The sequence below is a fragment of the Muntiacus reevesi genome, chromosome 3 (genome assembly GCF_963930625.1).
Source record: "Muntiacus reevesi chromosome 3, mMunRee1.1, whole genome shotgun sequence".
NCBI classification, from domain to species: Eukaryota; Metazoa; Chordata; class Mammalia; order Artiodactyla; family Cervidae; genus Muntiacus; species Muntiacus reevesi.
Genome location: NC_089251.1, coordinates 92015258 through 92042285, shown reverse-complemented (window position 1 = coordinate 92042285; position 27028 = coordinate 92015258). Strand labels below are relative to the sequence as shown.

At 41.8% G+C, this 27028-nt stretch overlaps 1 protein-coding gene and 1 non-coding gene across 2 annotated transcripts; one reads left to right on the top strand and one right to left on the bottom strand.

The window, feature by feature from the left end:
• Positions 1-336: 336 nt before the first annotated feature.
• Positions 337-9863, bottom strand: POLE4 (DNA polymerase epsilon 4, accessory subunit). Its single transcript, XM_065927424.1, has 4 exons — positions 9606-9863; positions 8909-8993; positions 8064-8105; positions 337-641 (listed from the first exon to the last, which is right to left on the bottom strand). The coding sequence occupies exons 1-4, from the start codon at positions 9813-9815 to the stop codon at positions 628-630; spliced, it is 351 nt and encodes a 116-aa protein (XP_065783496.1). The 5' UTR covers positions 9816-9863; the 3' UTR covers positions 337-627.
• On the top strand, positions 6496-6601 carry LOC136165718 (U6 spliceosomal RNA). Its single transcript, XR_010662715.1, has one exon. It is a non-coding gene; the product is annotated as a U6 spliceosomal RNA (small nuclear RNA).
• Positions 9864-27028: the final 17165 nt, after the last annotated feature.

Genomic DNA, 27028 nt, shown 5'->3' with positions numbered 1-27028 from the left:
AAGCCCATGGACAGAGGAGCCTGGTGGGCTAGAGTTGGACATGCCTTAGCAACTAAACGACAACAAAAGCTATTAAAATACTTTAACTGATTTTATATCTAGGATCACATTTATTTGACCTCTGAAGACCTTAAGTGACATCCCGTAAATTCTGGAGTCACATTTTGCTAATGTGCTAAAAAAAAAAGAAAAGAAGAAAAAAAGAAAATGAACAAATAAATGAAAGACTGAGGTTTATAATGGCTATCAGGGAAGATCAGAAAGATCTATGGCTAGACATGGTGGCTCTCCAGTCATGAGGCAAGAGCACAGACAAGTTTATAAAACACACAAGGCTAAAGTTGATCAGAAACCTTTATTTGGTCCTTATCCTTTACTAACCAACCTACACAAACCACTTTCTATATTTCTACCACAAGCAGCTGCATCCAGGCCAGAAATGGAAGACCCAAGTAGTGGAAGACCTTGTAGATTAAAGCTAACAGGCTTATTCAGGTTTAGGTGAACGTAGAACAGAAAAAAATGTGTAAGTTCAACATTTCAAAGACTCTTCTTCAAAGCTGAGGCCTGCAGAGGGTCTAGCTGAAGGATGCAGGTACAGGCTCACAAAACTGCCCAGCTCAGCAATCAATCCAAAGTACCTAAAAACACAAAGAGCAATGTTTAAAGCAAGGTGCTTCAAGAACTGGATGAATGTAGCAAAATGGGCAAAGTGAAAGATGATTTGGTACTAGCAGTTCTTCTAAGACAAAAATATTAATTATGAGAAATGCCCATCCAAAAAACCTTAGGGAAAAAACATGTCATTATGAGGGTGGGCAGTTGAGTCTAGACAATTCAAATTAGTGGTGGGAAAAGGGCTAAGAAGTTGTGTTACTTAATGAGCATCTGTGGAGACTACACAAGGGGTGAGTGATACAAAATAAGTAAGTTCTCTAAGTAGAGTTTATAATCTTTTGAAAAAGATGATAAACAAAATCAGCAGGCTCTCTTCTAAAGAACTAAATGAATTATCTGGGGAACTAGTGTAGCTTCTGAAAATTCTAGCTTCCCACAGTCAAGTTTTCTGCAATTCTGGCCTCTGGAGGCCCCCAACATAACATATGGTTCCACCTCTACCCACACTAATATAAAATTGCAAGGCAAAAACCACCCTCCATACAGATACATACACAAGATCCAAAGAGCCTTCTTATTCCCACATGCTAAAATAGAATAAAAATTACAAGGCATTTGAAGAACGCCTATCTAGTAAAAGGAAAGTAAAAAGAATAACTCGGGGAAAGAACATGTAAGGACAACAAAACAAAGAAGGAATACCTCAAATTTTTTAATAGCCTCTGCTTTTGATAATGGGAAGTTCCTGCTGAGATCAAACTGATACAGCTGATTTATAATAGTTTTAAAAAGAAAATCCTTCAGGCATTAAACAGGCCTCCTGAAAAGGCAAATCCAAAACCTAGAGAAGGCAAGAACACAAAGAAAACCTAGCCTCCAAAACTGCTTTTACCTCAGGAGAATCTGCCAATCCAAAAGAGAGTTGAGAAATTGTGTTGTGATCTGACCAAGGAAATGAAGAGTCAAATATGAGAATGTGCCCAAGTGGAAAGGTTGATATCCTTTCCAAGTGGAAGGGATAAAGGTTGCCCCCCTCTTTAAATCCCCTTTAAAAGCTGGATTCCCAAAAGACTGCACCCTCAGAGTAAGGCTGAACTAGAATTAAATCAGTCCCCTCACAGACCTGACATCACAGATTATATCAACAGAGTGATCAAAAAATCCTCAAGTCGTGGATTCAAGAAAAAGGTCCTGCACCGATACCTGCCTCTAGGTGCCTTGCAGAAGCAAATAAAAATCTCTGGAGAAAGGTCTCATTATAAAGGCCTCAAGTGATTATCCAACAAATAACTTTTTCAAATACTATGACCAAATACACCAAGATAACTAGGCATATAGGGAAAAAAAGACCATGATACAGTACCAACAGAAACAATAAAAACAGAAAAGTAAGTAAACCAGCCTTAAAAGGCTTTGAATATTAGATTGGACATAGACGATAAACAAGTGCACATACTATGGGTAAGGAAATGAAAGACAAGCTTCAAAACATCTGTAGCAAATACAAATAAAAAATGACAAAAGCGATTTGAAAAGTAATGAAATGGAATTCACAAAAACTAAAAACTACAAAATCAAGAACTGAAACTAGTAACTCAAGAGAAAAAGTTTAAAGGAGACAAGTCAAGACCACAGAAGAGAGAATTATAAACTGTAAAGTCAGGAAAATTACACAGAATACATCATGGAAAGGCAAAATTATGGTTAACTTTTAGCATATGCTTAATGCGAATCCCAGAGAGAAAGCAGAAAGAACAAGAGAAAGGAGAGAGGAAGAGCCTTCTCCAGGAGAGATGAAAGACCTCAATCCATAGATTTAAAAAGCCTAAGCAAACTCAGGAAATTATTCCTGGATACATCAGAGTGAAACTACAGAAAAATCAAAGATAGAGAAAATCTTCAAAACCAGAAAAATGGGGGGTAATTAGCTTCAAAAGAAATAATACAAGCCCCAAAATGGAAGAATGATCACTTCAACATGCTAAAACAAAGTTCCACCTAAAATTCTATATTCAGCAAAATATCTTTCAGTAAAGAAAGTAAATCAGTGAGCCAGAGCAGGTAGGAAAAAAAAAAAACTTTTAAAAAGGTACTTTTAGACCCCCCAAAATACAAAAAAGAAAAACAGAGTTTGCTACCACCACACCCTTTATGATTTATTTTGGAAAGAAAATGATCACAAATGGAGGAGCAGAAATTTAACAGGAAAAATGAGCAAAGACAGTATAAATATATGGGTAAATTCATGTATGATTGCCTGTATAACATAGCAATAATGCCTTATGTGATGTGACAAAGACAAAATAGGTGACAATAACGGCATGAGTGTGGGATGTGGGACTTGTACATTGAGCTAATGGATTCTAAGATCCTATTTTTTGAGGATAAAGGGAAAAGTATTAACATTACGCTCTGATAAATTAAGGATGCATGTAGTAACTAGTAGAATAACAAAAAAGAGATTGTAACTCCCAAAATGATAGGGAGAATGCTGAATAAATTATACTTAAAAGGCAAAAAATAGAAAAAACATAAAATAAGGAAAGCACAAATTAAGATGGTACATTTAATCCATATATATCATTAATTACATTAAATTAAATGCTACACTTAAAGACAAAGACTATAAGCCCACTTTTTTTTTAAACAATTCACATAATACACACCAAAAATATATCTGCATGTAGAGAAATTCTCCCTGAAAACTAACTGGAGATTGGCAGAAAAACCCCTGTACAACCAAAACTGTAAGAAAGATCCCCACAGAGTTAGGAAGGGAAGGGAAGAGGTCAGGTCAGGACCTGTACCCCAGGAGTAGATACAGATGATAAGGCAGATCACACGGTTTGGAGCTTCTCCCTGGGTACTGAGCAGTTTGAATCACAACAAGCGCACCCCAGCTCTGGGGTCTAACACAGGAAGGATGAGTCCTTCTTAGCTGGTTTGAAATCCAGGGGGACTGACAGTGTAGTTGTAAAAAAACCTAGACTCCACTCACGACGAATGTACACACACACGTGCTTACTCCCAAAACAAGGCAGAAGCAGCAGATTGAAGCCGTGACTACCCAGTGCGTGCCCCAGCCCACGTCAAGTGCCTCCTCCAGCCCCGGCTGCTCCACGGTGCGGTTCCACGCTAGGGCAAAGGCTGCCACAGCTGAAGACAACTCACAGCCGTGGGGGACACAGCCAGCTTGGATCTGGCAGGGCATCTGAACAGAACAAGGGAGCCCATTACTGGTGGTCACAGGGTGCCCAATCAGGAGCCATCTGGAGTTCTGACTGGTGCTGGGGCCACCCCTGCAAGCACCCCAGTCCGTGTCAAGCCCCCACTCTGGTCCTCTTGCCCCACAGGACAGCTCTCCACTAGGGCAAAGGCTGCCATTGCTGAGGAACGTGCACAAGTGCAGAGGCCAGGGCAGGCTCAAGCCTAGCACAGCATCCAAACAAGGAAACGCCACCCATTTCCAGGGTTCACAGCAGCCGGAGCTCACAAGCAGCCTATAGCTCCAACTGATGCCAGGACCATCCAAGCACAGCCCCCAGCCTCCACAGGTGCCCAATTTAGCCCTTCTGGTTCCAGCACTGCACTCCTTTGGAGCAACAGTGCTGATGCCTGGAGGAAGAAAGAACACGCACTCAACATGAACAGAGCCAGGCTGGACCTTCCTCTAAGGGCTTCTGCTCCAGCAATTTGGGACCTGACATCACTCATGATAGGGTAGTGTTGGCAACTGATGAGTGAAGAAGACCCAGGTCACACCTCCCGTTGGGTCTGGCCCCTCCATGTCCAGCCCGACCTTCTACTAAGGTGATAGCTGCCAGCTGAGGTAAGATGTGACTTGTGTTCACTTAAAATCCAACTCTCCCATCAAAGTCACTGATCACACACAGACCTTAGCGATGCTCCCAAATAAGCACTCCCCTTCAAGACCAGGATGGGTGATTGTTTCACCTAATTTCACAGAGACAGAGAAATCTTAAGCAAAATGAATTTCTTTAAAATGAAAGAACAAGGAAAAAAACCCTGAAAGAACAACTAATGAAACAAAAATAATTTACCAGATAAAGAGTTCAAAGTATTAGTAATAAGAATGCTAACTGAACTAGGGAAAAGAATAAATGAACAGTGAAAATTTTAACAAGGATACATTTCTACTAACAGACAACATTCCAAGACTGAATGAGGAAGAAAAGATAATCTGAATAACTGGACCACCAGTAGTAAAACTGAACCAGTAGTCAAAAAATATGTAGCAAAGAAAAGTCCAGGACCAGACAGCTTCAGAGAAATTCTACCAAACATACAAGCAAGAGCTAATACCTATCCTCAAACTATTCCAAGAAACTCGAGAAGGAAACACTCCCGAGTTCATTCTACAGTAAGACCACCATTATTACCCTGATATCAAAATGAGATACACTAAAAAAAAAAATTACAACCCAATACCACTGATGAATATCAACACAAACATTCTCAAAAAATATTAGCAAACCAAATCCAACAATATATTAAAAAGAATCATATGCCACAATCAAGTGGACTCTATTCCAGGGATCCAAGGACAGTTCAATATTCACATTAACAAAAGAAAAGATTAAAAACCACATGATCATTTTAATAGATGCAAGAAAAGTATTTAACAAAATCCAACACTCTTCCATGATAAAAAGTCCCACCAATGTTGTTCCTACCAAACTTGCAAAAATAAAACTCTGATAATACCAAGTATTGGCGAGAATGAGGAGCAATGGGAACTGTCATACACTCCTGGTAGAAATGTGAATCAGGTATACAGGATGTGTGACAGAATCCACAAAGCAAAAGATACATATTCTACGCTACATTCTTTCATAAGGGAAGGTTCTGAGAAAATACATACACACACATATAACATATTTGCATAAAATACCCAGAAGATTACAAAAGAGATGAAAAACAGTTGCCTGAAAGGAGGGACCTATGTAAGAGATTTAAGGACAGAGAGGTTAGAGGAAGACTGTTCATAATACTATTTTTCAACTTCTAAACTCAACCTATTAAGCATGGAAGATTTAATTATGATAAGGAGGCATGTTTTCAGCCTTGACACAAAGTCAGAGCTAGAAGTAAGCTAATAATGGGAAAGGAAGGAACAAGTGCACCAATAGTCCTACCTTACAAAGTGAGTTGTCAACAAAAAATACATATTTTAGTATGCTACATAAATTGTAAAGGTAACAGAGGAACTAATAATAATGATAAAACTACCAAAAACAAAAAAGAGGGAAAGGATTGATGGGGTAGTATAGGTTAACCAAAACTTCATTTATCATCGCTGGAAGTCAAAAGACAACATCTAGAGTTGATAAACCAACAACAAAGCATACTATTCAAAAATATAAGAAACCATCTGAAAAGCTAAAAACAACTAATGACAAGATGAGGGGCAGCAGTTGCATTGCATTGTAAGTCACAAGGTAACTATCTGACTTTCAATCATGGATATATACTGACTCAATTAAAAAAAATAATTCCACTTAGAACATACACATCTAAGGACGTAAGAACATTTACTTTACCAAGTACAAAATAATATAATACTGACTAAATCCTAGGGGGCTAAAATGACAAAGGAATTACTGAGATTACTGAATCCAAAGATGAAAATGAACACATCCACCACTTATTAAACGGTCATTTATCAAAAATCCAAGCCAAGAATTATGCATGGTATAGGCTAAAGTGGAAGACTTCGTAAGTTCTCTACACTTCTATTCCTAGTACCCTCCAATTTATCATCCTGGCACCACAGGTTGGTACTCTTATGTCTTTAAGACAGAAATTTAAATAAATTGCTCAACTCTTTGAAACGATGGTAATTAAAAATAAACAGAAGTGCTCACTTCAGCAGCACATTTACTAAAATTTAACAATACAGGGAAGATGAGCATGGCCTCTGAGCAAGGACAACACACAAATTCATGAAGCGTTCCATATTTAAAAATAAAAACAAACAGCTAGTTAGGCTCCAAACATTTCTGATTGAGGAACTGACAGGATGTCAATCACAGGCAGATGCCGACCTCAGGTAGACAGCCAACAACTTATTTTTAAGATAGACGAGTATGCAGAGAGGCTTAAAAAAAGATCTACAAATTAAGAGAATACTCAATAATCTAGGCTTAAAGCTAGCCAAAGGAATGTATCTTAAAAGACATTTAAAATAGTATATCCATACAGTCAAAGCTACAGTGTTTCCAGTAGTCATGTACAGATGTGAGAGTTGGGCCATAAAGAAGGCTGAGTACCGATGAATTGATGCATTCAAATTGCGGTGCTGGAGAAGACTCTTGAGAGTCCCTTGGACAGCAAGGAGATCAAACAAGTCAATCTTAAAGAAAATCAACCCTGAATACTCATTGGAAGCACTAATGCTGAAGCTCCAATACTCCGGCCATCTGAAATGAAGAGCCAAATCACTGGAAAAGATTCTGAGGCTGGAAAGATTGAAGGCAACAGGAGAAGGGGGCGACAGAGGATGAGATGGTTAGATGGCATCACCAACTCAATGGACATGAATTTGAGCAAACTCTAGAAGCGGAGGACAGAGGAGCCTGACATGCTATAGTACGTGGGGTGGCAAAGAGTTAGACATGACTTAGTGACTGAGTAACAACAACAACCGAAAGGCCAGAGACCAGGCTGATTACAGTTGCAGAACAGAGGAGTGTAAAAAAAAAAAAAAAAAAAAACCCTGAAATAATTCAAAAAAAGATTTCTGAAAGTGATCAAGGCTTCAGGGAGATAGAACATCCTGGCATGGTGAAGGCGGGAAGGTATAGCTTTCACAGAGCTCTTCAGTCAGATTCCATGTAGGAAACAGTAAGCTGATAAGATTTAGGAATTTAGTAGGAGTGAGAGCTCTGAAAAAAGCTAGCTAAAATGAGGAATTGCAAATATTTTCTATCTCTATGATGAGATTTAGTCAGAAAACAGGAGTTAACCTGAAATTTCTAAGGAAAAAGTAACACAGGCCAGAAGAGTATCTCACAGCAACAAAATAATTACTTTACACAGACTGCTGAAGAAGAAACAAGAACAAGAAACAACCCTTTAAATGTTGGCAATCATTTCTGATTGCCAGCATTATGATGAGGGGTAAGATTTATATCTAAGGAGGGCAATCAAAGTAAGAATCAAACTTCTGAATCTACCTAACTCCACTGGGTTCTTCACAGTTCCTCACATTTTCTATGGTTAAGCAGTTTTCAGCAGAAGTTCTAATTATTCAAGGGAATTTGAATTAGAATTTGTTTTTCCTATCTTAGATAGTAAACAGGGAGAAAAATTATTCCTACATGAAGAAAAGAAGAACCAGGCCATTCGTTTTATAAGGTTTTGAACTCAGATCATTAGCACAGGAAAGACAGATGGAAATGATTACCTACTAATAGAGAACTCACCTTCCAGAAAAGCAAATTCATCCACAGCTTCTATTGCATTATCTGAAACACAAGGTAAAGGGACATCTGAGTAACTTTGGTCACTTGGGCATCAATCTCTTACAAAAGCACATCCCACACAATGACCAGCATGAGGCTTTATGCAGTGAGGGAATTCAAAAAATTTGCCCCTTGCTCTCTTGAAATTCGAATCTACTCCACCACCAAATCCTACACATCAGCGGTCTCTTTACAAGAGTAAGAAAAGGGACTTCCCTGGCCATCCAGTTAATTAAGACTCTGGGCCCCAATGCAAGGGGTAAGGGTTCAATCCCCAGTCAGGGAACTAAAATTTAAAAAAAAAAAAAAAAGAGTAAGAAAATAAGAAAAGCGTGGGTAAATACTGTTGACAAAGGAAAACGTCTTGCTCTGAAAGTTATCAGAGAAGAGTTTGGCTACATAGCAGGGCAAGTGAGATTAAGGTAGATGAGTTTACACATGCTCTAGTGTTACTAGCTACAAGGCAGAGTAAAAAATCAAACAATTACATGAAAAAAAACGTCATGCCAGGTACAACGTGGCAGAAGGTATAAAGGGATCTATATAAGTCAGGTTTGGCAACACCTAGACTCTTGTGTTTCTCTGCCCCAGCACCTCTCCAGCCACCCAAAGCATACAGATTAAAAAAGCAGGGTTTTCTGGCACTGTGGCAGCCCGACAAAAAACATCAGAGGAAGAGACTTGGGGCACCTCACATCCTATAGTGATGCCATCTCAACAGACATAAGGAAAGCCTTGACGGGCCCAGCCCAGTCCAGCCCTCCCTTGTCTGCCTCCAGATCCAAGATACCGCAGTGACACTCTACCCAAATCTCTCCTCTGAAGAGTTTTCCGCTTCCCTTGTTGAGCACAACAGTAGGCATCTTTTGCAATGGTTTCCACAAACAGTTCCTGTGAAGAAAATAAGCAGGAAAAAAACTAAGAAAGTTATAATAAACAAACGAAAACTTGAAAACAAAACAAAACAAAAAAAAACGAAAAACAAAGAGAACTGTATCCATGAGTTCCAGTACAATTCTTGTGCGTGCTTCTTTGGGGGGTGGGGGGGAGTGTAAAAGGGAGGTTCTCAGGGAAGCTGAAGGTTTTCCCGGACTTCAAGAAGGTCTACTCCCCTTCCCCCTCCCGCAAATGCTCAAGATGCATCCGCCCCTCCCTCACTTGTACATCCACCCCACTCACTCACTTGAGACTCCCACAAGTTCTGTCAGACTAGAGGGGCAAGTTATAAAGTCGCGTCCAGGCCCTCATGAAGAGGTAGGTGTGTTAGCAAACCAGTACAACTACTGTATCTCTATGTCTTCCCTTCCTAGACTCACCATTTCAGAATCCGCCCTAGCACCTTTCTCACCTCCCCGCCCTCAGAACACCCGGCCCTACGCTCCCGCCGCTCCCCAAACCTCGACCAAAGGATCGCTAAGCCCCGCCCTTCGGAAGAGCCCCGAGCCCCGCCCGTCGCCACGCACCGCGGCCCCCCATCCCCGCCCCATTGTGCCCCAGACGCACCGCGGCGCGTGCCAGAATGAAGATGGCTTCCTGTCCCGCGAGAGTCACGTCGGGGTCCGCCTTCACCAAGGCCTTCACTCGAGCCAGAGGCAGCCTCGAGAGACGAGCTCCGGGCGCACTCGTCGGGGCTGGGGGCTGCGGAGTGGCTGCGTCCCCACCGGTACCCTCCTCCTCCCGGGAAGCCCCGCTTCCAGGCGCCACCGCCGCCATCCCGGCCCCGAGCGTCCTGCGCGCGGCCGCCAACTGTGTGCGCGCAGGCGGCGCCGGCCCCTTTCCCGCGCGCGCTGGAAGCCACGCCCTCTAGGGACGCGTGACTCCGCCCCTTACGCGTCTGGGCACTGCAGCGAGTTCTAGGCGCCTGTCGAGTCTTACTGCACAAGTCTCACATCTTCTGGGGTCTGGGGATCTGTCTTACTGTGCCTTATGACTCTCACGCGCCATCTTGCCTCCTCTGAGAAACTTGATTGTAAAAGTAAATGCAGCAATAATAGAAATATATGGGAGAAACTTGAACAAGTTTATATGCTACTGGAGGAGACTAAAATAGAAGCAATAAAAATGTGGGAGGGAAAAGTGGTGGACAATATTTTAACAATTCTTCCCTCTTTCTGTGATAAAACCTCATCTGTATCAGAGTCCAATAAGGAGAAAGAAACCACACAGAATTTGAACAGTGAAGTTTAAAAATTCATAACTATAATAGGGGATTGACTATTAAGGTGCAAAGAGAACTGTAAAGAACAGAGGAATTGCATGTATGCTCCCACGCTGAGGAAGAAAACCCAAGGATGAAATGAACACGAAAGAGCATCCCATCCCGCCAGAGCTGGGATCAAGGTCTTGTTGCGGAGGGCGCAGCCGTGACTCCCGGAGCAGCAAAGTCACTTAAGTGCCCCGTGGCTGGACTCATGGGAATTCACCTTCTGGGGTGCTTCGGAAACATGCCTAAGGAGAGGTGCTGCACACTGCTGGCCTCTGTGCACTACAATAACCTGTTCTCAAAAAGGCACACTGGGACCAAGAAATGCCCCCTTTTGTCCTCCAATGTGCGCTACTGATATAGCATAAAATCATAATCATGTGGCTGAAGAGAAAGCTTCCGACCTAGCCAGCAAGCAATGAAGGTGGATCTGGTACTAAGAAGCGATCGGTTGATAATGGCACACCAGTTCAATCAGTTCAGTCGCTCAGTCATGTCCAACTCTTGGTGACCCCATGTACTGCAGCATGCCAGGCCTCCCTGTCCATCACCAACTCCCAGAGCTTGCTCAAACTCATATCCATCGAGTCAGTGATGCCATCCAACCATCTGATCCTCTGTCCTCCCCTTCTCCTCCTGCCTTCAGTCTTTCCCAGCATCAGGGTCTTTTCCTATGAGTCACTTCTTTGCATCAGGTGACCAAAGTAGTGGAGCTTCATTTTCAGCATCAGTCCCTCCAATGAATATTCAGGACTGATTTCCTTTAGGATTGACTGGTTTGATCTCCTTGCTGTCCAAGGGACTCTCAAGAGTCTTCTCCAGCACCACTTCTCCAGTTTAAAAGCATCAATTCTTGGGCACTCAGTCTTCTTTATGATTCAGTTCTCACACCTGTACATGACACATCAACCCGAGTTAAATCCAATCTTATGTCTATTCTGCACTGACACTGATGCAGCTGTATGCAGATTGAGAGAACAGCAAAACATTAATAATGAAAAACAAACTGACCGGTCTTACAAGTCTTATGGTCAGTCTCAAGTGAAAATCAGAGCAGGTAGCAATCCCACCACATTCTGCTCACTTGCCTACTCACCAGATGAGTATTTGACACCTTCTTTTTACTCCTCAAACATATCACCCCTTCACAATCTCTTGGCTCTCTCTGCTGATGACCTTGGTTGCTATTTCATAGAGAAAATAGAAGCATTGAGATTGGAGCTTCTGCCCACTCTCATCTCCACACCTGCTCACCAAACAGTACCTACAGCCAGGTACTCTGCCTTCCCAGCTGCTACTAGACTGAAATGTCAGTGCTTCTCTCCAAGGCCATTCCCTCCACCTTTGTCCATTAGGTTTCCAACCCTTCTTGCTTTCTCAAGGAAGTCACTGTGGCATCTCTTCTCTCTCTTCCTCTCAGTCTCTTTCTTTCCCTCTCTTACAGCATCTACTTTTCCTCCTTCTGCTGAACCATTCCTGTTAGTAAGTGCGTGCTAAGTCGCTTCAGTCGTGTTCAACTCTTTGTGACCCTATGGACTGTAACCCACCAGACTCCTCTGTCCATGGGATTCTCCAGGCAAGAATACTGGAGTGGGTTGCCATGTCCTCCTCCAGGGGATCTTCCCAACGCAGGGATCAAACCCGTGTCTCATGTCTCCTGCATTGGCAGGCAGGTTCATTACCATTAGCACCACCTGGAAAGCCCTTCTATTAGCATACATCTTTACTAAAAAATTTGCTCTTGACCCACACACCCTTCCAACTTCTGGTACTAAGAACCAATCGGTTGATAATGGCATTTGCTCATTTCTTTGCTCTTATTTGAAAAAAAAAAAAAACTTTTGCAAACTTATCTATATTCATTATCTCCAATTTATCTTTTTTCGCTCCCTCTTGCACTTATTCCAGTGAAGTATTTAATACCACCATCCATTGAGATTGCATTTTCAAGATCATCAATCACCACAGCCACCCCTGGTGTACAGAAACTTGGAAAGATATTTTTTTCAGGGCTCTTGTCTATCTAAACAATTTGATCTTAAAATGTATTTCAAAAGCCTTGTGAAGTGCTAGTATTCTAAATCAGTGAAGATTTAAGCTCATCAATAGAGGATTTGTTTGTTGTATTAAGAAGGCACATAAAGACTCTTCATAGAGTCCAGGCACCAATTATTCCTGTTGAGGTGCAAGGAAACATCTATTTATCATGTCTAGGCTAATATTGTATCTCTCACAATGAGAAAAAGGCAGCAACACAATAGGAATAACAATTGCTGACAATGTCAGAGCTCTCTGAAACTTGTTTGTATTGAAACAATATGGCTTTGGATTTGGGGTTTTTGCCCGCTGTTTGTGCCTCTGCAGTCCTCTAATACCGTTTATTTAATGCTGGTTGCATCATTACTCATGACGCTGCAAACATAAATTGTGGCACCTATGCATACTCTCTCAGATAGTGTCTACCGAAAAATGCAAGCCTCTCCAAGCTTTATATACATGAAAATATGAATGCTAATCCAGTTTCTGATTATATTAAATTTTCTGTTTGGATTTTTATAGTATTAATGTATAACAACATATCTTCAAATCACCTTTTCTCTTGAATTCTTTAGGCTATAACCACTGCATTTTTAGAATATGATCATTTTCGTGTTGTCTACAGTCCTGCTTTCAAACACACAACCGTTAAAAGGGAAGAGAGGTAAGGAGACATGAATGGAGCAAGAAAAACAGTCCCAGTAACACCAGAAATGCTCATTCCTTAGGCATAGCTGAAGACTGACCTGGGAAAGTATACTATCACTATATCATTTGGAGACAAGAGAGGACGTTGGTTGGAAGAGCCTGCTGTCATTGCAAAGCAACAATCTTAAAAGCCCTCAAAGGAGTTATGCACAGTCAGCCCTGGAGAACTCATGTGTGATGTGAAGCCTGATGGGGGCGTGGGATGAAAGCTCCCAGTAGCAAGGGGGTGTGCAGGGTAAAGGATGCCTGCCACTGTCCCATACCTTTGAGAGCTAGAAATCAGAGATGAACTGTGGTTGGACACAGATGGGTAAGGCACACACATGCAGCTCAGGTCACAGTGTTGGCATGGATCAGCAGCAGCCCAGTGCCCGGTGTCTGATGAGAGTCACCCAATTCAGTGTGTCCGTGCCGTTCTGGTGACCCCATCTCACATGAAATCACACCAGCCAGTGGGAGCAGACCAGTTGTCAGGCTGCCCCCCCAGACCAGGGCCCAGCCCTCGGAGGACCTGTGGGCACAAATCTTGGGGCGCCTCAAGGCAACAGGTCAACCCTACACGTGGAGTAGAGGTTTGGAGAGTGCCCTCAGGGGCAGAAAACAAGGACTGGGCTCACACAGGTCCCTGTCTAAAGACTGGAGTTGTCATCTGTGCCCAACCTCTGGTCTACTGTGACTAAATGAGCCCTACTGGAAAGAGAGCAGATAACCCCACTTATATTTTTCCACTTGTACTGTTGCCTAAGCTTCTCTCCAAGGATCCTTATTTTTGTTTTAGACTTGATGTTACCTGTGTTCACTTTAAGGACAAGATACAAAATTCCTCATTGCCAAGAATTAATTTTTATAGTCTTTGGAGATACCCAATGATTCATCAGGAAGTTTGTTTTTCCAAAGATGCAGTTGAGTCACAGAATTTCCAATCTAGAAGTGATTTGAGATGTTCATAAAATCATAGACATCCAGGTATGAAAGAGCTTTAAGGTCGTTTAGATCAATTCTTTATTTCTGAATTCCCTCTTTCTAAACCACCTCTCTTGGTTTCTATGACATCCAATACCCTAGTTTCCCGCTTTCTCTTTCTAGCCACTCTTTCTCAGCCTCCTTTGTAGGTTACTTTTCCCAGGGCTAAACCTTCATACTATTTTTCTCACTCTAGGTCCCTAAATGAGCTCATCCAGGCCCATGGCTTTAAATACCATCTATAGGCTAAAGATTCCCAAATTTATATTCTAGCCCTACACTCTCCACTATGTTTCAGGCTTGTGTATCCAGCTATCATTGTTCCTTGCCACTGGTATATCTCTCAAATGTCTCTAACTTGAAATGCTTAAAAATAGACTCTAGATTTTACCTTTCACACATATCAGTGAGTTCCCCCCTCCTAGCATTCCAAGCAAATGGTTCTGCTATCCATATAGATACTGGAGCCTTAAACCCAAGAATCCTTTTTATTACCTACCTTCTTTTCCTTCAGCCTCATGTCCATTCTGTTAATAAATTCTTTCTATTTTGCTCACCTTTTTTCAAATGCCTCTACTTCTTTTCATCTCCAATGCCAACATTCTTACCCAAGTCATCATCATCTCTCCTCTGGACCATTCCAATAGTGTCCTAACTGGTTTTCCCTATTCTAACATTGGCTCAATCTATGCTCTGTTTAGCAACGGGAGGATTATTCTAAGGTGTGAATTTGAATCTTCAATCATTTAATGGCTCCCCTGTACCCAGAATAAATTTCAAACTTGTATAACTGCTTGATCACCTCTGACCTCATCTCATATATGCCGTCTCGCTCACCATGCTCCAGCATTGCTATTCTTTCGTTGCCTTGAACACACCAAGGTTTTCCCACCCTCAGGGCCTTCACATACTAAGACCTCTTCCAGGAATGCTCTCCTACTGATTTCTTCTTTAGATGATGGTTTTAAACACATTTACAAATTCTTAGACTTTAATCTCTTAAAAAGTGGAATCTCATTTTCCCTCCTCTTGCTTCCAATGAATAAAATGCTGCAGAAGTAACTCTGTATAACTTGCTACAGCTAGCTTGAAAAAGGTGATAAAGCTTCCAACTTCATTCTCCCTGTTGGGAGGCTTATCCTTGGAATCCAGCCATCATTCAAGCAGCCTCATGGAGAGGCTACAGAACGGTATTTTTCCTGACTGCCCCAGTTCCGGTCCTTGGCAACAGCCAACGTCAATCACTAGACATGTAAATAAGGCAGACTTCAGGTAAGTCCAGTTCCCATCCTCCAAGCTGCTCCAGTTGATGCTAGGTAGAGTAGAGACATGCTTTACTAACCCCCACCTAAATGACAGATTAGTAAGCAAAACAACTGCTACCATTGTTTTAAGCCACTAAGTTTTGGGGTGATTTGTTGCATAGCAGTAGATGTCTGGAATACAGCTGAGATGTCCCCTTCTCAGAACTGCTTTCCCTGACTGTCCTATTTAGTGTCTACTGGTTCCATCCAGCACTAATACATGATTAATCATTATTATTAATGCCCAGCCTACTGCTTGGTACACAGGAGGTGCTCAGTGAATATTTCTGGAATGATCTATTAAATGAGTGAATCCTCTTGTCACATTTGAAGTTATCAGTCATTAATAAGATAGAAGCTTATTTAATTATTTGCAGTGTGGTGACATCAAACATCCATTCAGACAGAAGAAAGGGGCTTTACAGAGCTGCTCTTCTGGTGCTGCTGCATGAGGAAGATGGGGAGACTTGATGGCCACCACTCAGGGGCCTAGATAACTGGAAGTCACTGGGGCGTGGGAAAGTAGAGGGGGAGTCCCAAAGACACTAGCCCTGTTGTCAGTGCAGCAGACTGTCTGCCTCATCTGTTATTGAGGAAGCAAGTGACTCCCTTTGTTATCTCTTGCACATCTTTCTCAAAGGTGGTCATATTCCCAATTTGGGAAACAGAAGTCTGGTGTATTGAGGCAGGAGAATTTAAGGGAATCATTCTTGCAAGAGATGCTGCACTATGGCCTAGTTGATCATGACAAACTTGCCAGATGATCGAGTTTCAGGCTGGTTCCTGGGGCCCCTGTTCATTGCTTTCCACTCTGACTTATGGTTTCCTTGGTGACAGGACAGCTGCTGGGCAGGTGGCAGTTTTGGGGCCACCTGACTAACTTTGAAGCTAACTGAGTCTAGCAGTTTTGATTGAAATGAAAAGACTTAGGGCTCCTACTGGCTTTCTTAAATTAAACCTTCCCTCCTGGAGTGAGTTTGTTTATAAATGTTGCATTATATTAGGGGATTTTCCGGTGACAAGAGAGTTTCTTTACCGGACAGGTTGACTAGTTGGGGCTGCTGGCAGAGTTTCTGCAGTTGGGCTTCTCAAAGCAGCCCAGCCAGGCAAGGCTACACCCTCATCTGTTCCCCAAGTGGTGCTTCTCAGGAGTGTCTACCAGTCAGGTCTCAATAGGAAAACAGAAACCACACCAGTCATTCTGACAGAAAGAATTTAACCTAGGCAGGTACTGGAGGCTGAAAAGGCAAAAGAGGAATGTCAAGATAAACACAGAGGCAGTAACTGCAGCAGGCAGCTGGGACTGGAGAGCAAAAGAAAGAGCCTGGGGTCCTAATTAATCAGAAGCTTAGCAGAGGGGCCCAGCAGAGCTGGAACACAGACCTCCAACGAGAGGCAACTGCCTTTTATCTGGCACTGGGAGTGTAGAGGCTGGTGCTGGGAGTGTAGAAAAAACAGGAACACTGCTTTTCAAAAGAGCTGTCATTGCTAGAGTTATGCTCAGTGAGGAAGGAGAGAGTCCTGCTCCTTCCTCCAGCCTTGCTGACAGAACCTAACCTGGAGTTAGTTGGCCACAGAGAATTGTAGTTTGCAGAGTCGTAGCCCCACTGCTACACAGTAGAGTATAAATGGGTGGGTGTAAGCTGAGAGACATTGGTTTCATAAACAGCACAGGAGTCTGAACAAAAGAATTAGGGTAGATGACAATATAGAATACCCAGGCCACAAGTATCTACATCTTCTCTTTCACTGGGATGTCACCCATGTTTACTTACTTCTTTGCACATCACAGAGACCTTCTTACATTGTCTTATTTAAAGGCACATGATGGTAACATCATACCAAATAGGAAAAGGAGTATGTCAAGGCTATATATTGTCACCCTGCTTATTTAACTTATATGCAGAGTACATCATAAGAAATGCTGGGCTGGAGGAAACACAAGCTGAAATCAAGATTGCCAGGAGAAATATCAATAACCTCAGATATGCAGATGACACCACCCTTATGGCAGAAAGTGAAGAAGAACTGAAGAGCCTCTTGATGAAAGTGAAAGAGGAGAGTGAAAAAGTTGGCTTAAAGCTCAACATTCAGAAATCCAAGATCATGGCATCCAGTCACATCACTTCATGGCAAATACATGGGGACACAGTGGAAACAGGGGCTGACTTTATTTTTCTGGACTCCAAAGTCACTGCAGATGGTGATTGCAGCCATGAAATTAAAAGACGCTTACTCCTTGGAAGGAAAGTTATGACCAACCTAAATAGCATATTAAAAAGCAGAGACATTACTTTATCAACAAAGGTCCATCTAGTCAAAGCTATGGTTTTTCCATTGGTCATGTATGGATGTGAGAGTTGGACTATAAAGAAAGCTGAGCGCTGAAGAATTGATGGTTTTGAACTATGGTGTTGGAAAATACTCTTGAGAGTCCCTTGGACTGCAAGGAGATCCAACCAGTCCATCCTAAAGGAGATCAGTCCTGGGTGTTCGTTGGAAGGACTGATGCTGAAGCTGAAACTCCAATACTTTCATTGGAAAAGACCCTGATGCTGTGACAGATTGGGGGCAGGAGGAAAAGGGGACTACAGAGGCTGAGATGGTTGGATGGCATCACCAACTCCGTGGACATGAGTGTAAGTAAACTCCAGAAGTTGGTGATGGACAGGGAGGACTGGCGTGCTGTGGTTCATGGGGTTGCAAAGAGTCGGACACGACTGAGTGACTGAACTGAACTGAGCTGATGGTAACATGGAGAAGCTGCCTATGTGTTCTGGCCCTGAGGAAAGTGGGAGACTGTCCTGGGCCCAGTGTTGGTCTACTTTGCCCCCACTTTGTCCCTGAACTCCTGCCCTCAGGGCCTAGAACATCCTGGTGCAGCCTGATCAGTGCTTCTCTCATCTAGCGTATTTCTCTAGATTTGGAAGGTTCCAACTTGTTCCTCAGGAGCAGATGGGAGGGTCACCAAGCAGGACAGTCACCCTGCTCTCCAACCCTGTTTCAGCCAGAATAACTCCACAGCATTTATTTGTCACATTTGGTTTCCAAGTCAGTTTACTTTTGAAGAGGAGGTTGTACACGGATTAATAGGTGGTAGACCCTTCTCCTAGAGGGAGAGCTTTCCAAAGGCCAGCACCAAGATGCCAACAAGGCTGACTTCCGATAACCTTCCCCTCTGAGATGTCCTCTCTCCCTAACAGCCTTAGGCGGGTATCAGTCCCTCTTCATCCCCTTCAGAGGCCAACCCTCCTCCAGACCTCTTAACAGTGTCCCTTCAAAGGCATGTTGGTGGGTGGTCCACTAAATGCTCAACGTCTGGGTGTGTGGGTTGTGCTCGTTTGCAATGTAGGTATAATCTGAGATCTTGTTTTTTGTTCATGTGTTGGTTGATGTGTTTTTCTGCAAAAAGTCTTTTAATCCACCCTAGAGGAAGAGAAAGGGTGGAAAGGGGTGACTCGGTAGGAAGGAAGGAATAGTATTTTTCTTTTCCCAAAGGGACCCTGACCCATACCTGCCACTATGAAAGTATAAACATGGAGACAGTTGGCCCACACTCCCACCTTCTCTTGCCACTCCCACCTCCACCCAGCAGGCACTGAAGCAGACCTCAGCCCACAAGTCTAAATCCTACCCCAAAGCCTGCTGCCTTTGGCTACCCCTAACGTGTAGCTGAGCTCACCACAGGCAAGACAGATGGGGGATGAGGCTCATGCAGCTCTGAAAGAGGCTGGAGCATTTAAGCAAGAAATTTTGAGTCCCGTGTACCCAAATATGGTCTAAATGGAGGGACTGACCTTGTTTGGCTATATTGGAGTTTTTGCAAAAAGACCAGGTAGTTGGAACATCAAAAGATTACTGTTACTTAAAATCAGACCTCTCAGGTTAAGGAATTTAGCAAAGATGCAAAAGTCTGGGCTCACTGAAGTCATTTATTTTTAGATCCCACATATAAGGGATGTCATATGATACTTCTTCTCTGTGACTTACTTCACTCAGTATGACACTCTGTAGGTCTATCCAATTGCTGCAAATGGCATGATTTCATTCTTTTTAATGGCTGAGTTAAAAAGGTTAGGTTGCTGCGTTGAACATTGGGGTACACGTGTCTCGTTCAGATCTGGTTTCCTCGGTGTGTATGCCCAGAAGTGGGATTGCTGGGTCATATGGCAGTTCTATTTCCAGTTTTTTAAGGAATCTCCACATTGTTCTCCATAGTGGCTGTTAGTTTGCATTCCCACCAACAGTGTAAGAGGGTTCCCTTTTCTCCACACCCTCTCCAGCATTTATTGCTTGTAGACTTTTGGATAGCAGCCATTCTGACTGGCGTGTAATGGTACCTCATTGAGGTTTTGATTTGCATTTCTCTGATAATGAGTGATGTTGAGCATCTTTTCTTGTGTTTGTTACCCATCTGTATGTCTTCTTTGGAGAAATGTCTGTTTAGTTCTTTGGCCCATTTTTTGATTGGATCATTTATTTTTCTGGAATTGAGCTTCAGGAGTTGCTTGTATATTTTTGAGATCAATCCTTTGTCTGTTTCTTCATTTGCTATTATTTTCTCCCATTTCGAAAGCTGTCTTTTCACCTTGCTTATAGTTTCCTTTGTTGTGCAAAAGCTTTTAAGTTTCATTAGGTCCCATTTGCTTATTTTCTCTTATCTCCAATATTCTGGGAGGTGGGTCATAGAGGATCTTGCTGTGATTTATGTCGGAGAGTGTTTTGCCTATGTTCTCCTCTAGGAGTTTTATAGTTTCTGGTCTTACATTTAGATCTTTAATCCATTTTGAGTTTATTTTTGTGTATGGTGTTAGAAAGTGTTCTAGTTTCATTCTTTTACAAGTGGTTGACCAGTTTTCCCAGCACCACTTGTTAAAGAGTTTGTCTTTTTTCCATTGTATATTCTTGCTTCCTTTGTCGAAAATAAGGTGTCCGTAGGTACGTGGATTTATCTCTGGGCTTTCTATTTCATTCCATTGATCTATATTTCTGTCTTTGTGCCAGTACCATACTGTCTTGATGACTGTGGCTTTGTAGTAGAGCCTGAAGTCAGGCAGGTTGATTCCTCCAGTTCCATTCTTCTTTCTCAAGATTGCTTTGGCTATTCGAGGTTTTTTGTGTTTCCATACAAATTGTGAAGCCAGGACATGGAAGCAACCTAGATGCCCATCAGCAGACGAATGGATAAGGAAGCTGTGGTACATAAACACAATGGAATATTACTCAGCCGTTAAAAAGAATTCATTTGAATCAGTTCTAATGAGATGGATGAAACTGGAGCCCATTATACAGAGTGAAGTAAGCCAGAAAGATAAAGACAAATACAGTATACTAATGCATATATATGGAATTTTAAAAGATGGTAATGATAACCCTATATGCAAAACAGAAAAAGAGACACAGATGTACAGAACAGATTTTTAGACTCTGTGGGAGAAGGCGAGGGTGGGATGTTCTGAGAGAAGAGCATTGAAACAAGTATACTATCAAGTGCGAAACAGATCGCCAGCCCAGGTTGGATGCATGAGACAAGTGTTCAGGGCTGGTGCACTGGGGAGACCCAGAGGGATGGGATGGAGAGGGAGGCGGGCGGGGGGATTGGGATGGGGAATACATGTAAATCCATGGCTGATTCATGTCAATGTACGGCAAAAACCACTCCAATATTGTAAAGTATTTAGCATCCAACTAATAAAAATAAATGGAAAAAAAATAAAGTGATACCGTAAAAAAATAAAAAATAAAAAACAAAACAAAAGGTTAGGTTGCTTATTTGAGATTTTTCTTGTTTCTTGAGGGAAGATTGTATTGCTATAAACGTCCCTCTTAGAACTGCTTCTGCTGCATCTCATAAGTTTTGTACCATTGTGCTTCCATTTTTATTTGTCTCTGCTGTTATTCAGTCACCAATATATTAATCTTTATATTCATGGAGATAAAATATATTTGGACAAAAGTTTTTATCTTCCTCTTCATAAAGTAGTTTTCTCATATACTTTATAAATATGTAATTTTCATGTATTAGATGGTATTTGGGATATTTATATGATGTGTAGGGAAAATGGCTACACTTATTGACAAGCTTAAATGGTAAAATGTCCTTATTTTAATAAACCTTTAAAAAACGGTCTCAATGCCAAAATTTATGCTCTTGTTTTTTATGCCCTTCTTTTCTTAAATAGTACATATCAATAGTAATCTCATTTTCTAATTCTTTATAGTTTTCATTCTTTGGTAGCACTTTCTCTGCCCTAACTTAGTGTAAGGATAAATTCAGAACCTAGTGAGCCTCGTAAAAGTCGAGCTGCTTGCCCGCCTCTTCCCTCCAGAGTGTCTTAGAGCCCTTTTGCTTTCATGTCCATGTGCCTGGGATTTTTACTTTTATCACCCTTCTATTTCCTATGGGGCTATTATCTATCCTTCATTCTTTCTTGTATCCATTCATATAGTTTTAAAAATCATTCCAAAAAAAATATAATGCTGAGAGACTGGTGATAGTCCTCAGACACAGCATCCCTCTATACCAAAGCTCAACTTGGGCAAATCACTTCTGCTATAATTTGTGGGGGCGAAGTGGAGGCATTGCAGTTGACAAGAACAAATGAAATGGCATATGACAGAAAAGTACCAAACTTCTAGTGATATTCAACTGCTTTTGTATTAATTACCCAAAGGCTCCCCTTATCAGTAACAAACTATCCTCTAGATAATTGAAATTTGCCAAATATTTTTAAAAATCACGGTATTTTGATTTTATATAACCAAGAATGATACATCTGAAGAGTCTCACAGCCCCTTACTCAGGACAAGGAGTAATGCCTGTTGTGTGTGTTTATTTACTCCAGAAAAAAGAGGCAGGGGCTAGAAAGATGATTTCATTAGCTTTTAAATATTATCACAACTACCACAAAACCCATTTTTGGTGTTCAGTGGGTCAGTCATGTGCAAATCTTTGTAACCCCATGGACTGCAGCATGCTAGGTTTCCCTGTCCTTCACTATCTCTCAGAGTTTGTTCAAACTCATGTCCATGGAGTTGATGATGCCATCCAACCATCTCATCCACTGTTGCCCTGTTCTCCTCCTGCCCTCAAACTTTCCCAGCATCAGGGTCTTTCCAGTGAATCAGCTATTCACATCAGGTGACCAAAGTATTGGAGCTTCAGCTTTACCATCAGTCCTTCTCATGAGTATTCCAGACTGATTTCCTTTAGGGTTGACTGGTTTGATCTCCTTGCTGTCCAAGAGACCCTCAAGAGTCTTCTCAAATATCACAATTCAAAAGCATCAATTCTTCACCACTCAGCCTTCTTTATGGTCCAACTCTCACATCCATACATGACAACCGGGACTAGATGGACCTTTGTTGGAAGAGTGACATCTACTCTTTTTCATATGCTGTCTAGGTTTGTCAAAGCTTTTCTTTTAAGGAGCAAGTATCTTTTAATTTTGTGGCTGCAGTCACTGTCTGCAGTGATTTTGGAGCCCAAGAAAATAAGGTGCCACTGTTTCTATCATTTCCCCATCTATTTGCCATGAAGTGATGGGACCAGATGCCATGATCTTAGTTTTTTGAATGTTGAGTTTTAAGCTATATTTTTCAGTCTCCTCTTTCACCTTCATCAAGAGGCTCTGTAGTTCCTCCTCACTTTCTGCCATTAGGGTGGTGTCATCTGCATATCTGAGGTTATTGATATTTCTCCTGGAAATCTTGATTCCAGCTTGTGCTTCATCCAGCCTGGCATTTCACACAATGTACTCTGCATGAAAGCTAGACAAGCAGGGTGACAATGTACAGCCTTGATGTACTCCTTTCCTGATTTTGATCCAGTCCATTGTTCCATGTCCGATTCTAGCTGTTGCTTCTTGACCTGCATACAAGTTTCTTAGGAGGCAGGTAAGGTGGTCTGGTAATCCCATCTCTTTAAGAATTTTCCACAGTTTGTTGTGATCCACACAGTCAAAGGCTTTAGCATAGTAATTGAAGCAGAAGTAGATATTTTTCTGGAATTCTCTTGCTTTTTCTGTGAGCCACTGGATGTTGGCAAATTGATCTCTGATTCCTCTGCCTTTTCTAAATTCAGCTTGTACATCTGCAAGTTCTCACCTCACATACTGTTGAACCCTAACTTGAAAGATTTTGAGTATTACCTTGCTAGCATGTGAAATGAGCACAATTGTACAGTAGTTTAAATATTCTCTGGCATTGCCCTTCTTTGGGATTAGAATGAAAACTAACCTTTTCCAGTCCGGTGGCCACTGCTGAGTTTTCTAAACTTACTGGCATATTGAGAGAAGCACTTAAACAGCATCATCTTTTGCGATTTGAAATAGCCCACCTAGAATTCCAGCACCTCCACCAGCTTTGTTCATAGTAATGCTTCCTAAGTCCCACTTGACTTCACATTCCAGGATGTCTGGCTCTAGGTGTTATTAGACCACTGGGTTATCTGGGTCATTAAGACCTTTTTTTGTATAGTTCTTCTGTGTATTTTTGCCACCTCTTCCTAATATCTTCTGCTTCTGTTAGGTCCTTACTGTTTCTACCCTTTATTGTGCCCATCTTTGCATGAGAAGTTCCCTTGGTATCTCTTATTTTCTTGACGATATCTCTAGTCTTTCCCATTCTATTGTTTTCCTCTATTTCTTTGCATTGCTCACTTAATAAGGCTTTCTTATCTCTCCTTGCTATTCTTTGGAACTCTGAATTCAGATGAGTATCTTTCCTTTTCTCCTTTGCCTTTTGCTTCTCTTCTTTTCTCAATTATTTGTAAGCCCCCTCAATCATTTTACCTTCTTGCATTTCTTTTAACTTGGGGATGGTTTTGGTCTCTACTGTGAGTGGTTACCAGTCTTGACGGTGAATCAGAGAGTCAAAGGTGAGTTTGGGGACAGGAGTCACAGAAAGCAAATGGTGGGGGAGTTTCTGCAGCAATGGCAGTTCTCATATGCGACCAATCACACGGGATGTCTCCGAAGCAGAGTTCCTGACAGCCCAGGGATGGAGTGCCAGTGTGGCTCCTAGGCTGTCATCTCTTCAGCAGCATCTGAGCAGTGTCAGGGGTGAAGTGGGATGGGTTCCTGGACAGGGAACATGGGAGTCTCCAGGCAGCAGGGCCTCCCCAACAAGCCACCTGGGCTGGCTTAGAGTAGGGGAACCACAGTGTTCTTAAAGACTGGAGGCCTTTCTCAGATGCCACTGGACTGTGCCGCTCCCAGGAACCCCCACTTCATCCTGGTGAGGGGAAAACTATCCCAACAGTACTTGATATTGGACATCTCATTCTCTTGGTGAGGGAGTGTTCAGAGCTAATTTCAGTACTGTGACATTTTTTGCATCCAAATGTTGTGAAGCAAATTCATACTTGCTTCAAGCATCTCTGGTGGCTCAGACAGTAAAGAATCTGCTGCAATGCAGGAGATCCAGATTCAATCCCCAGGTAGGGAAGATCCCTAGAGAAGGGAATGGCAACCCACTCCAATACTCTTGCCTGGAGAATTCCATAGACAGAAGAAGGCTACAGTTCATGAGGTTGCAAAGAGTCAGACACGACTGAGTGACCAACACTTTCATGCATAATGTATATAAATTAAATAATACACATGTAGAAATGCCATTTTCCTGATGTTTTTGCTTTGTGAAGCATGGAGAAATGGCCTGATGGCAATATGTAAGGCCTAGAAATTTGTAGAAATTTGCCAAGGAAAGCATTGTTTCATCCTGCTTGACCATGAAGGCAGAGCTGGTCCCCTGGGGCAATTCTTAAACCCCAAGACGAGGATATTCCTGGCATAACTGAGTATACCAAAAATGGAATCTTACAAACACACCCTCTCCAGTCCCAAGGGTCAGCAGGCGGCTGCAGATGATTCTGGCATTTCCCACTGCTTGTTTAAAAGGAAAACATTTTTATAATAAAACAAAGAGTATAGGTTTGTCCTTCAGGAGACCTGAAGTCCCAGTTCAGTCAAGGGTACTGATTCCTGTCTGTTTCCATATTCCAATTGGCACCATTCATGTCTGCATTCCTCGGAAAAGGTTTTGCAGCCTGGAGATCAGAGACCATGATGGGAGAAAGAAACCTGTTTATCACTGAATGATAGAAAGCAAAAGGTCACATCAGCTGTTGATAATGCAGAGAGGAAGACTTCCTTCCTGGCCCCACTGCCTGTGGGTGGGACCCTGTGGGCCAGATTTGTGAGGTTTCCTGCAGTGACCGACACAGTGCCAGGGTTTTCAGGTAACCACACGAGCAGCAGATGGTGCTTACAAATAACAGACAAAAAATGTTCAAGCTGGGTGAGGAGCTTCAGTCTCCTCATTTTTCAGAGCAGGATGGCAGGCCAGGAAAGGTGGATGAGTCATCCACACAACCTATAGTGGCAGATGTAATCCTTGTCCATACCAGTGCTCTTACCAACCCGGGGCAGTAGGTGCCATGTGAAACCGTTGACATGGATTTCAAGAACATTAGGAAAGAGACAAACAGAAACTGCTGTCCAAGAAAAAAAAACAAAGGCCACCTATAATTCTACCACCAAGAAACTCATAAGTAACATGTCAATCTAGAACATATCCACAGTCACTCTGCCTGAATACTCTTTGTTTCATTCTATGCTCTGCACCAGAGAATACAGAGATACAGTGTTTTTAGTCACTTCTTGAAGGGTTACAGGATTGCCCATCTACTAGGTCACAAAGGAAGACTTGATAAATTCCAAAGACTGAATATCAACCAGACCATGTTCTCAGACCATAATGCCAAAAAATTGGAAATCAATCACAAAAGAGTGGGAGTTGGGAGTTCGAGGTATGATGCAGGGAACCCAAAGCCATCACAATATTGTAAAGTAATTATTCCCTAATTAAATATATATATACATATATATTTTACCTTATAAATTTCAATACTGGAAACTAAATGACAGTACTAAAATTATAAGGTAAAAAAAAGCATATACCATATTACTCATTACTTAGAATTCCAATGAAATGGCAATGTATTAGAATTTGTGGGGCTTAGTAGATAGAGGAGAATTTGTAACTTCAAATATAAACTAACCAGTTCACTTAAGAAGCTGAAACAGGAGCAACAAAGCAAGCTCAGGAAACAAGAAGGAAAAAAATAAACGGAGAAAATCAATGAATGGGAAAAAAACAAAAAATAACAAAATTCATAAGCTAATCCTTTGAAAAGATAAATGAAGAAAATTCTGGCAAAACTGGTTAAGGAAAGAGGTGAGAAAGAGACATTATATATTAAAATAGACATATATACAATGAAAAGGGGGAAAATTACAGACTAACAAAAATAAAAGAATAATGCAATAACCACTTTGAAGCAGTCTTGCTAAGACACCAAATCTACATTTGATCAAGAATTGAGTTTAAACTACCAATCTACAGGAATACAGATCAATCTAGAGATGCAGTCTTGGGAAACCCTAGGCAATGTGATTTCTTTTTTTTTTTTTCCAATTATTTTTATTAGTTGGAGGCTAATTACTTCACAATATTGCAGTGGGTTTTGTCTTACATTGACATGAATCAGCCATGGGGCAATGTGATTTCTTCCTAAGAGAGGGAAAACAGAGTTGGGAAGGAACAGAAGGTTATGAGAGATTAGAAAACAGGCAACCAAGCCCAATATATAGATTTTGTTTGGATTCTGATTTTTTTTTAAATTTTAATGATATTTATGAGACAGTTGG

Excerpts from the sequence above, each read along its gene's own strand:
- POLE4 (XM_065927424.1), bottom strand. The coding sequence starts at position 9,815 with ATGGCGGCGGTGGCGCCTGGAAGCGGGGCTTCCCGGGAGGAGGAGGGT. Across the intron at positions 8,994-9,605 it reads TCATTCTGGCACGCGCCGCG|GAACTGTTTGTGGAAACCAT; the intron begins GTGCGTCTGGGG and ends TTTTCTTCACAG. Across the intron at positions 8,106-8,908 it reads TCTTCAGAGGAGAGATTTGG|ATAATGCAATAGAAGCTGTG; the intron begins GTAGAGTGTCAC and ends CTTGTGTTTCAG.